Source organism: Salvelinus fontinalis, chromosome 11, assembly GCF_029448725.1.
Source record: "Salvelinus fontinalis isolate EN_2023a chromosome 11, ASM2944872v1, whole genome shotgun sequence".
NCBI classification, from domain to species: domain Eukaryota; kingdom Metazoa; phylum Chordata; class Actinopteri; order Salmoniformes; family Salmonidae; genus Salvelinus; species Salvelinus fontinalis.
The window spans coordinates 29,562,596-29,574,868 of record NC_074675.1 but is presented as its reverse complement, the minus strand read 5'-3'; the positions used below and the strand labels follow the sequence as shown (position 1 = coordinate 29,574,868).

Below are 12,273 nucleotides of genomic sequence, written 5' to 3'. Positions count from 1 at the left end.
ATCCTGCCTGCCTGGCTGCACAGAGACTGCCTCCCAAATGGCACCCTGTGCCCAATACACTGCACTACTTTTGTAGTGCACTAGGGTAGGGAATAGGGTGCCATTTGGGAAACCACACTCATTTTCTACTGACTGACCCCCATACACACTGGACTGGAAACACAATCCAACTGTTACTATGTCCTAAGGTTCAATTCTACATTAAAACAGTGTACTACTCGTTCCAGTAGTCTTTGAGACCGCTGTAGTCTGCCAAAGATTCTACTGCGTGTTGGGGGATGGGGCGGATGAAAAAAAAAGAGTGTGTGTGTGTCTCTTCAGAGGGGTCATTGAGGGCAGTTTATGTTTATGTGGGTGCGCCCTTGTGTGTGTGTGTGTGTGTGTGTGGCTGTGTGTGTGTGTGGTTGTGCGCGTCCGCCTGTGTGTCTGTCTGGTCCACTGGGTCATCAGGTGGACACTTGGTGCCTAAACAAAGCCACAATGCCCTATCTGGGGCTGAGGGGACTGAGGGGAAGCTGGGGGGGGGTAATTGCAGTGTAATAAGTAGAGTAAACCTGCTGTCTCTGCTCCAGTTCCCTTTCTAAAGCCCAACCAGCCCAGTGCTGACTATTACAGTACAGCCAGACAAAGAGAGACAGACAGAGGGAGAGCGAAAAGGATAGAGGGAGAGAGAGAGAGAGGAGAGAGAGAAAAAGAGAGTGAGGGAAAGAGACAGAGAAAGAGAGAGGGGGAGAGAGAGAGAAAGAGAGGGAGAGGGGGAGAGAGAGAAAGAGAGAGGGAGAGTGAGAGGGAAAGAGGCCTGCTCTACCCTGTTACTGGCCCCCTCTTTATGAGAGGAGGACAGGACGGCCATTAATGCTTCAGCTCCAGCTGTGTCTCTCTCTCTCAACTCTACTGCCTCATTACTCTACCCTCTATATCTAGTCCCCTACTTCCTTCTGCTTTCCTCACTATTGTTTCCCCTGTCTGTCAAGCTCTCTCTCTCTTCCCCTTCTCTTTCTCTCCTTGATTGCCTCTCTCTCTCTCCCTGTCCCTGCTCCGGGGATGAACAACAACCCCTCCTAGAACACTATCCCTCCTCCTTCTCTTGCTCTCTCTCCTTCCGTCCGTCTGTCCATGTTCCATCCACCCCTGGCAGGCATGGCAGACTGTCATTATATTTCTGTTCCCTCAGACTCATGGCTTTAATTTTGGCCAGGCTGCCTCGCTCGTCCTAGAAAACGCGCATCTGTGTGTGTGTGTGTGTGTGGGTGTGCGCGCGCGCATATGTGAGTATGTGTGTGCCTCTTCCCCCCTCTCCCGCTCCAGGCTCACACACTGACGTTTTCCAGTCAGATCAGATTGCTCCCTTTGACATCGCCGAGATGGCTTCTGACAGCCTCCATGTTCTTCTATAAATCACACTGATACTGGACCTACCCACTGGGCCCACACTGGTTGAATCCACGTCATTTCAATGAAATTCCGTTAAACCAACGTGGAATAGACATTGAATTGACGTCTGTGCCCAGTGGGTATGTCCCCACTACCCAGATTGGCCATTCATTTGACCATTGAAGCGTTTTTTGAGGGGAAAGTATGGTATTAAATGCTACATAAGGGAATGGACCTTGTGTACCATCAATAGCTGCTGCTCTGCTTTGATAGTGTCTGTGTGTTGTCTTGTTGTTAGGGATAAGACCGAATATGTAACGTCATCAATTCAACCTCACCGTATCTATCAGCAGGACGTTCCTCTAAAGTCAAATTGAAATCACATTTTGTTGGTCACGTGCCGAATACAACAGGTGTCGACTTTACAGTGAAATGCTTACTTACGAGCCCATTCCCAACAACGCAGGGTTAAAAAGTAAGACAAATATTTGCAAAATAAAAAAGGAAATGGTAACACAGTAAAAACAATAACGAGGCTACATACAAGGAGTATCAGTATTGAGTCAATATGCAGGGGTACGAGGTAGTTGAGGTAATTGAAGTAATACAGATTCTACATGTGTGTAGAGGTAAAAGCCACTAGGCAATCAGGACATACAGTGCCTTCGGAAAGTATTCAGACCCCTTGACTTCTTCCACATTTTGTTATATTACAGCCTTATTCTAAAATGGATTAAATAAAAACAATTCCTCAGCAATCTACACACAATACCCCATAATGACAAAGCGAAAATAGGTTTTTAGACATTTTTTGCAAATGTAATTAAAGGATTGTGTCGAGGCACAGACCTGAAGAAGTGTACCTGCTTCCTTACCAAAAAAATCTCTGCAGCATTAAAGGTCCCCAAGAACACAGTAACCTCCATAATTCTTAAATGGAAGAAGTTTGGAACCACCAAGAATCTTCCTTGAGCTGGCCGCCTGGCCAAACTGAGCAATCGGGGGAGAAGGGCCTTGGTCAGGGAGGTGACCAAGAACCCAATGGCTACTCAGCTCCAGAGTTCCTCTGTGGAGATGTGAGAACCTTCCAGAAGGTCAACCAGCTCTGCAGCACTCCACCAATCAGGCCTTTATGGTTGAGTGGCCAGACGGAAGCCACTCCTCAATAAAATGCACATGACAGCACGCTTGAGGTTTGCCAAAACATAACTAAAGACTCTCAGATCATGAGAAACAAGATTCTCTGGTCTGATGAAACCAAGATTGAACTCTTTGGCCTGAATGCCAAGCGTCACGTCTGGAGGAAACCTGGCACCATCCCTACAGTGAAGCATGGTGGTGGCAGCATCATACATTTTTCAGCAGCAGGAACTGGGAGTCGGCATTAACAGTGACGTCTTTACCTTCGAGTGACAGGGATTAGGTCCTGGTCCGAGGTTAATCAATATGTCTGTCACCTCCGACTCATTATAGTAGAAGTCCTAGTCCAAATCCAAGTTAGTGATGGCTGTCCTGATGTCCAGAAGCTCTTTTCGGTCATAGGAAACGATGGCGGAAACATTATGTACAAAAAAAGTTAAGACCAGTGCAAAAAAAAATAATACACAAAATGGCACAATTGGTCAAGAGACCGTAAAATGGCCGCCATTCCCTCCAGCTAAAAGTGGTTTTCTGAACATGAACTTGATGTAAAGATTTGTTGATATCGCTGTGCTCACATAATAGAATGGGGTCTGGTTACATGAATGATGTGTAGATGTTGCAATCACGATAGCACAAGGGCAGATACTAGTGATGTTGCTGCCACTGGGGCAGTTACTACAGCAGAGTCAAATGCCTTGAGATAAATGGTAAATGTGTGTTTTTGTGTGTGTCTATGAGTGTGTGTGTGTGTGTTTGTATGTATGTGTGTGTGTCCTACCTTAACCCAAAGTGGGGGGACGCGGGCGTCGAAGATGCAGTGGAATGTTTCCTCCAGGCTGCTAGACATCACCACCAGACCCTTGATACCCTTCTCCAGCTCTATCAGAGACGACCTAGACACACACGCACACACACACACACACACACACGCCATTAAACTACCCATCCAGTACTTTGTTTTTACACACACATTTGCAGCTACACACCCCTGCACAAACCACCTACCTACATCACCTCCCTCCTCTTCTCTCTCTCTGTCCTACCTGATGGTGTGTAGCAGGGCATTGTATCTCTGGATCTCTTGCAGTAGGACCACGTTGAGAGGTGAGGGGTCGTCAGCCAGCAGGACCCTGGTCCCTTCATAGTCTATCAGGCCTGGGATCTTCTGCAGCACGTCTGCTGCTAACTCCAATACCTGGAGAGAGAGGGGATTGACTGAAACTCTTGCACTGATAGTAAATATGCAGAAAATACAGAGCTACACACACACACAAATGCACATGACACAGCCTCCAACTGTAAACCCCCCCCCCCCCCCCCCCCCCCACTCACCTTATTCTCTCTGCTGGGCCCGGCGGCTGCTCCGGCAGTAGCTCCACTAGTGACCTGGGGCTGCAGGGAGAGCAGGGTGTCAAACAGGGTCCTGGTCTCAGCAATCTGGGAGGCGATGTCGGCGTTGGGGTGCTGGCCGAACACCTCGGGGTGCTCCGTGGCTGGGAGGTGGCTGATGTACTCCCTGTAGGAGGACTGGGGCCCGTCCCGAGGGATGTAGTAGGTAGCGAGAGAGGAGAGTCTAGAGAGAGGGGAGAAGAGACTGTTAACACTACATAACCCCTAACCCTGTAGGAGGACTGGGGCCCGTCCCGAGGGATGTAGTAGGTAGCGAGAGAGGAGAGTCTAGAGAGAGGGGAGAAGAGACTGTTAACACTACATAACCCCTAACCCTGTAGGAGGACTGGGGCCCGTCCCGAGGGATGTAGTAGGTAGCGAGAGAGGAGAGTCTAGAGAGAGGGGAGAAGAGACTGTTAACACTACATAACCCCTAACCCTGTAGGAGGACTGGGGCCCGTCCCGAGGGATGTAGTAGGTAGCGAGAGAGGAGAGTCTAGAGAGAGGGGAGAAGAGACTGTTAACACTACATAACCCCTAACCCTGTAGGAGGACTGGGGCCCGTCCCGAGGGATGTAGTAGGTAGCGAGAGAGGAGAGTCTAGAGTGAGGGGAGAAGAGACTGTTAACACTACATAACCCCTAACCCTGTAGGAGGACTGGGGCCCGTCCCGAGGGATGTAGTAGGTAGCGAGAGAGGAGAGTCTAAAGAGAGGGGAGAAGAGACTGTTAACACTACATAACCCCTAACCCTGTAGGAGGACTGGGGCCCGTCCCGAGGGATGTAGTAGGTAGCGAGAGAGGAGAGTCTAGAGAGAGGGGAGAAGAGACTGTTAACACTACATAACCCCTAACCCTGTAGGAGGACTGGGGCCCGTCCCGAGGGATGTAGTAGGTAGCGAGAGAGGAGAGTCTAGAGAGAGGGGAGAAGAGACTGTTAACACTACATAACCCCTAACCCTGTAGGAGGACTGGGGCCCGTCCCGAGGGATGTAGTAGGTAGCGAGAGAGGAGAGTCTAGAGAGAGGGGAGAAGAGACTGTTAACACTACATAACCCCTAACCCTGTAGGAGGACTGGGGCCCGTCCCGAGGGATGTAGTAGGTAGCGAGAGAGGAGAGTCTAGAGAGAGGGGAGAAGAGACTGTTAACACTACATAACCCCTAACCCTGTAGGAGGACTGGGGCCCGTCCCGAGGGATGTAGTAGGTAGCGAGAGAGGAGAGTCTAGAGAGAGGGGAGAAGAGACTGTTAACACTACATAACCCCTAACCCTGTAGGAGGACTGGGGCCCGTCCCGAGGGATGTAGTAGGTAGCGAGAGAGGAGAGTCTAGAGTGAGGGGAGAAGAGACTGTTAACACTACATAACCCCTAACCCTGTAGGAGGACTGGGGCCCGTCCCGAGGGATGTAGTAGGTAGCGAGAGAGGAGAGTCTAAAGAGAGGGGAGAAGAGACTGTTAACACTACATAACCCCTAACCCTGTAGGAGGACTGGGGCCCGTCCCGAGGGATGTAGTAGGTAGCGAGAGAGGAGAGTCTAGAGAGAGGGGAGAAGAGACTGTTAACACTACATAACCCCTAACCCTGTAGGAGGACTGGGGCCCGTCCCGAGGGATGTAGTAGGTAGCGAGAGAGGAGAGTCTAGAGAGAGGGGAGAAGAGACTGTTAACACTACATAACCCCTAACCCTGTAGGAGGACTGGGGCCCGTCCCGAGGGATGTAGTAGGTAGCGAGAGAGGAGAGTCTAGAGAGAGGGGAGAAGAGACTGTTAACACTACATAACCCCTAACCCTGTAGGAGGACTGGGGCCCGTCCCGAGGGATGTAGTAGGTAGCGAGAGAGGAGAGTCTAGAGAGAGGGGAGAAGAGACTGTTAACACTACATAACCCCTAACCCTGTAGGAGGACTGGGGCCCGTCCCGAGGGATGTAGTAGGTAGCGAGAGAGGAGAGGAAAGTATTACAGTACAACATTGTTGTCCAATCCCAAATTGACCCTTAGAAAGTACTGGATAGGCAGGAATAAGCAGCAACAGGGCTGGACTCCTGAGTGACTGTAATATCAACGCTGGCCACATGGTGGTGCTCACGGTCCTCAGTCTTTATGAGTACCTGTAACCAGACAGCAGCCGCAGTACGCTCTGCCACGACTAGATCTTTATGTGTGTTTGAGGAGAGAGAGAGTGAAAGACAGTCGTTTGTGTGTGTGTGAGTGTGTGTGTGTGTGTTTATATGCGCGTGTCACGCTCACTTGAAGAATGGCGCGGCGACGGCGGCCTCACAGAAGTAGTCGTTGATGTACGTGGTGAGCAGGCGTCTGTCAAAGTCGTCCGTCACGTGACCGCCGTAGTTGACCCCGGCGATCAGGTACTTGAGGGCGTCCCAGGGGATCTCCTCGTACTCATCTAAATACAGACTCATCAGACTCTCACTAACCTAGAGGAGGGATGGGGACACGCCTGCTGTTAGCACTCCTAGGGGGTGATTTATCCACTACTTTTGGTCTCACGCAACAGGATGTAGAGTGGTCATCATTTTTTCCCCCTTCATTATCTTAAAAGGAGTAGGTAAAAAATTCTGTCACCGTTTTCAAGCATTCTTCAACATTAAATCTTCACAATCCATATCAGACTCAAGAAATACCTGACATTCCCCTCTCCTAATTGACTATTTTTACCAAGTAGAAAGATCCAAGTCGGGGATAGTTTTAAGACCGCGACTGGAAGCCATTTCTGTGCGCACGCGCGAGTTACCTCGAAGTCAGAGTCGTTGAAGCCGTAGATAATGTTCCAGCCCAGCTGTAGGAACTTCTTCCTCTCTAGAAGGATGCTGTGGAAGAAACAGAGGGCGAAGAGCAGCTTCCTGTAGAGCACAGGCCGGGCACAGCGTGTGAACTGTCCCTCTGTCACTAGCTGGTACAGGCGTTTCATATTGGACTTCACACCCTGAGAGAGAGAGAGAGAGAGAGAGAGAGAGAGAGAGAGAGAGAGAGAGAGAGAGAGAGAGAGAGAGAGAGAGAGAGAGAGAGAGAGAGAGAGAGAATTGAGTGGGGCAATGGCAAAAGAGAGTAGATCATTCTGAAAATGTGTGTGTATCTAGATGTGTTCTCTTAAAGTGTGTGCCTGCGTGTGTGTGTTCCTGCATGTGTGTGTGTATGTGTGAGTACAGTAGTGTATATCCTCTCTCTGTCTACCCGAGGCGGTTCGGTGGTCATCTTGATGCCGGCCTGCAGGATAGCGATGGGGAAGTCAGGGTGAGGAGAGGAGCTGAGCCACAGTCTGAAGTCAGGATGGGGCTCCTCCACCTGCAGCAATTCCACTAACTTATCCAGCTGGGGCATCCAGGACAGACACAGGTGGCAGTTAGCCAGGAACACCCAATGACCTGTGGAGTGGGAGTGGGAGTGGGAGTGGGAGAGGAAAATAGAGGAAAGAGTGGAGGAGAAGGGATATTAGAAATCGACTTTTCCAAAAACAACAGTACTGATGTATGGCGATGACATTTGGTCGAGTATAGAGAGGTGTGGCTGAAATCACAACAAGCTACAGGAAGTGACAGCCAGATAGAACATAACAAATGACACTGCAGTCCACAAACAGGGCATGAGGGGAGAGAGGAAATATAGATTGAGAGAGAAAGAGGAGTCCTATGAATACTTAGCAAAGTAACTATCAACGGTGAACAAGAAGCAGATGCCGAGAACAGGAGAGGAGAGAGAAAGAGACACAGAACGAGAACAGAGGGAGGGAAGAGACTGATTCGTACCGCTCTTCACTCCCTCTTTGATCATGCGTGTGGCAATGGGGGCTTGACCCTGGCCCAGGGAGAGGGCATGGAATTTCCTGCTCATCCCTGAGGCCTCAGCCAGCTGTAGCAGGGCTCCTGTAGGGTCCACCCCCGGAGACAACACGAATATCAGGGGAGTCTTAGTGGTCGAGTCCTCCACCACCTGGGGGAAGCATCAACACAGCGGCAGAGATCGAGGGAGGACCAAGAGAGAAATTACTATTGTATTAGTACAGTTCTTGTTAATGGTCACAGTTGATGGCAGTAGGACGCAAGTATCATCCCCCAATGGGTTTGTGTCAAATGTGAAACGTTTTTTTACCAAGAGCTTTCACATCAATACATAGAGGATTACTGGGAACAAATGATGTTCCTGTTCAGGTCAAGTGGTCAGGAATAACTCCCGAAGACAAGAATGACCCATCTCAAAATGGACCACCTCCACAACGCAGGGGATCTAACTTGGCTCTAGTTGGCAGCCATCTTGTGCCAGTTCCCTCAGCCGCCATCGAGGCTGAACGTGTCAGCGTGGGAGTGACACAGAGAGCAGGAGTGGGGGGGGGGGGGGGGGGGGGGGGGGAATCAAACAGTCTCCTCCGAGTGCCACTCACAGTCTCGTCACACACACACACAGATGCACACCGACACACACACTCACAGCCTTCATGTCGAGTACGGGCGGCTCCACGAAACGTGATCCCAGGTTGTTGATGATGAAGGCGGCGACGCAGAAGGCGACGCGGTCCTGGCGCAGCGAGCGCACGATCAACATCCTCTGGAGCTCATTACAACCATTCTCCCACTCACCTGGTGTGGGGAGGGTGGACGGAAAAAGAGAGGGAGGGCGGGAGAAGAGAGAGAGAGGTCGGGATAGAGAGAGGGATGGGGGAGGAGACAGAAAGACAGCGAGGTTAAAGAAGAAGGATGGAAGGTGAAGGTGACAAGGGGAGAAAGAGAAAGAATTGGTTGGGTGTTTTCAGCAACACCAGTGATAACTTAACTTCCCAACTAAAGTCCCGGTGTTAAAACCACAATGAATCACAATGGCATGAATGGCAAATGGGTTTTAGATAAACAATAGATTTTAACGGCAAGCCGGGACGAACATTTATGGCAGCAAGTTCCATCATGTAATTATATTAATATTGAGCTGAACTTTGTGTGATTTAATTAACGTGATGACATAAAGCAGTGATAGTGACAGAGGCACACACTGCTACGTGATAGGCATCAATAGTCCTTCAGTACGGAGAGAGGGAGAGAGAGAGAAAAAGAAGGGGAGAAAGAGAGACTCAGTGAACAAAGCCTTGCCTTTGAGAGACCGCCGTAGGCAGACCTGGCTCTCAAGAGAAGACAGACTATGTGCACACTGCCCACAAAATGAGGTGGAAACTGAGCTGCACTTCCTAACCTCCTTACACAGACCCACAAAGAAATCCTCAACAATTCAAATGTTGATAAACTCCCATATCTATTAGGTGAAATACCACAGTGTCCATCACAGCAGCACGATCTGTGACCTGTTGCCACAGGAAAAGGTCAACCAGTGAAGAACAAACACCATTGTAAATAGAACCCACATTTATGTTTATTTATTTTCCCTTTAGTATTTCAACTATTTGCACATCACTACAACACTGTATATAGACATAATATGACATTTGAAATGTCTCTATTCCTTGGAACTTTTGTGAGCGTAATGTTTACTGATCATTTTTAATTGTTTATTTCCCTTTTGTTAATTATCTAGTTCACTTGCTTTGGCAGTGTAAACATAACTTTCCCATGCCAACAAAGCCGGTTGAATTGAATTAAGAGAGAGAGACAACAGAGGAGTAGAATGATATTCATCATCAATTAAACAACGAAGAAGAAAAAATACATACTAGACTTTACTATATACACAAACGGTACCCAACTGTTGCACATAAGAGAACAAGATGGATTCAGTTATAGAGACACGCACGTTCACTTATATGCAGGCATGACACATACTGTGTACTCACTCCCACAAGCTCCCAACCCTACCCCTCTCACCAGGTAGCTGTGCGGTCTCAGGCCCGGCACTCGTGTACCAAAGGTTCCAGTCTCGGGGGTACTGTTCGAAGGAGGCCATGAGGCCGTGGAAGTTAGCCAGCTTGTCCAGCTCTGTCACGTTGTCCCAGTTCGACTCAGCCAGCCAGCTAGAACACGGGTTCTCCATCTGACTCTCTTTATCTAGAACCTAGAGGGGAGAGAGAGAGAGAGGGAGGGAGGGAGGGACAGATACATTTTAAGGGATGTGTTTTTGATTTTTTATGGCACCTGTATAACTGCCCATTCAGTACTAGCTCTTGTAACACATGTCTGAGTCTGCTGCTTGAGGAAGATTTATTGACTAACTGTGTGCTTGACAAAACCTTCCTCATTAATCCTCATAGGATTAATACAATTGTGATGAATTGAATGGCACATTCAGTCTGTTCTGTGTGTGTGTGTCTCACCAATCCTCCCCTGAGGAAGAAGCTGTATTCGTCCATGTTGAGTTTACCAGCCACCTCCAGGATCTTGGCACAAATCTGGAAACTGAAGAGCAGCTTGTGGACCTCAAACAGACCACGACACGTGTACCTGGCGAAGACGGGGAGAGTCTTGATCAAACTTCGGTGGTACACACACTGGAAGAAAGGGTTAAACAGTACAGGACTCTATTGTATCTCTATGGTAATCTGTATCTAGTATCTAAAGTATGGTCCGTGTGTTATTTTGTTACCTACTTCAAAACTTTTGGTCCTGTATAACAGCTTCACATTTAAATACACATTATTCCAAAATTCATCATCATTCCTGTCATTATCTGAGAATGTAAACCTGTAGACAGCGGTATGTGTGGTAGTCGTTGAGGTTATATTATGTTGTACCTGTAGACAGAGGTATGTGTGGTAGTCGTTGAGGTTATATTATGTTGTACCTGTAGACGGCGGTAGGTGTGGTAGTCGTTGAGGTTATATTATGTTGTACCTGTAGACAGCGGTATGTGTGGTAGTCGTTGAGGTTATATTATGTTGTACCTGTAGACGGCGGTATGTGTTGTAGTCGTTGAGGTTATATCATGTTGTACCTGTAGACAGAGTACGTGTGGTAGTCGTTGAGGTTATATTATGTTGTACCTGTAGACAGAGTACGTGTGGTAGTCGTTGAGGTTATATTATGTTGTACCTGTAGACGGCGGTATGTGTTGTAGTCGTTGAGGTTATATCATGTTGTACCTGTAGACAGCGTATGTGTGGTAGTCGTTGAGGTTATATTATGTTGTACCTGTAGACAGAGGTATGTGTTGTAGTCGTTGAGGTTATATCATGTTGTACCTGTAGACAGAGTACGTGTGGTAGTCGTTGAGGTTATATTATGTTGTACCTGTAGACGGCGGTATGTGTTGTAGTCGTTGAGGTTATATCATGTTGTACCTGTAGACAGCGTATGTGTGGTAGTCGTTGAGGTTATATTATGTTGTACCTGTAGACAGAGGTATGTGTGGTAGTCGTTGAGGTTATATTATGTTGTACCTGTAGACGGCGGTAGGTGTGGTAGTCGTTGAGGTTATATTATGTTGTACCTGTAGACGGCGGTACGTGTTGTAGTCGTTGAGGTTATATTATGTTGTACCTGTAGACGGCGGTACGTGTTGTAGTCGTTGAGGTTATATTATGTTGTACCTGTAGACGGCGGTACGTGTTGTAGTCGTTGAGGTTATATTATGTTGTACCTGTAGACGGCGGTACGTGTTGTAGTCGTTGAGGTTATATTATGTTGTACCTGTAGACAGAGGTACGTGTGGTAGTCGTTGAGGTTATATTATGTTGTACCTGTAGACGGCGGTACGTGTTGTAGTCGTTGAGGTTATATTATGTTGTACCTGTAGACGGCGGTACGTGTTGTAGTCGTTGAGGTTATATTATGTTGTACCTGTAGACGGCGGTACGTGTGGTAGTCGTTGAGGTTATATTATGTTGTACCTGTAGACGGCGGTACGTGTTGTAGTCGTTGAGGTTATATTATGTTGTACCTGTAGACGGCGGTACGTGTGGTAGTCGTTGAGGTTATATTATGTTGTACCTGTAGACGGCGGTACGTGTTGTAGTCGTTGAGGTTATATTATGTTGTACCTGTAGACGGCGGTACGTGTTGTAGTCGTTGAGGTTATATTATGTTGTACCTGTAGACGGCGGTACGTGTGGTAGTCGTTGAGGTTATATTATGTTGTACCTGTAGACGGCGGTACGTGTTGTAGTCGTTGAGGTTATATTATGTTGTACCTGTAGACGGCGGTACGTGTTGTAGTCGTTGAGGTTATATTATGTTGTACCTGTAGACGGCGGTACGTGTGGTAGTCGTTGAGGTTATATTATGTTGTACCTGTAGACGGCGGTACGTGTGGTAGTCGTTGAGGTTATATCATGTTGTACCTGTAGACGGCGGTACGTGTGGTAGTCGTTGAGGTTATATTATGTTGTACCTGTAGACAGAGGTATGTGTGGTAGTCGTTGAGGTTATATTATGTTGTACCTGTAGACAGAGGTATGTGTGGTAGTCGTTGAGGTTAT

The 12,273-nt window shown here is 48.2% G+C and overlaps 1 protein-coding gene across 1 annotated transcript in view; it reads right to left on the bottom strand.

Annotated features, from left to right (window-relative positions):
• Nucleotides 1-12,273, bottom strand: part of LOC129864700 (dynein axonemal heavy chain 2-like) — a 57,058-nt gene that overhangs the window by 3,343 nt on the left and 41,442 nt on the right. The window contains exons 25-34 of the mRNA XM_055937005.1: nt 10,174-10,300; nt 9,728-9,914; nt 8,349-8,497; nt 7,670-7,853; nt 7,098-7,288; nt 6,658-6,849; nt 6,156-6,340; nt 3,850-4,090; nt 3,561-3,712; nt 3,296-3,410 (exon numbers count right to left, since the gene is read on the bottom strand). Coding sequence (XP_055792980.1) covers nt 3,296-3,410; nt 3,561-3,712; nt 3,850-4,090; nt 6,156-6,340; nt 6,658-6,849; nt 7,098-7,288; nt 7,670-7,853; nt 8,349-8,497; nt 9,728-9,914; nt 10,174-10,300 — 1,723 coding nt within the window. The remainder of the gene's footprint in view (nt 1-3,295; nt 3,411-3,560; nt 3,713-3,849; nt 4,091-6,155; nt 6,341-6,657; nt 6,850-7,097; nt 7,289-7,669; nt 7,854-8,348; nt 8,498-9,727; nt 9,915-10,173; nt 10,301-12,273) is intronic.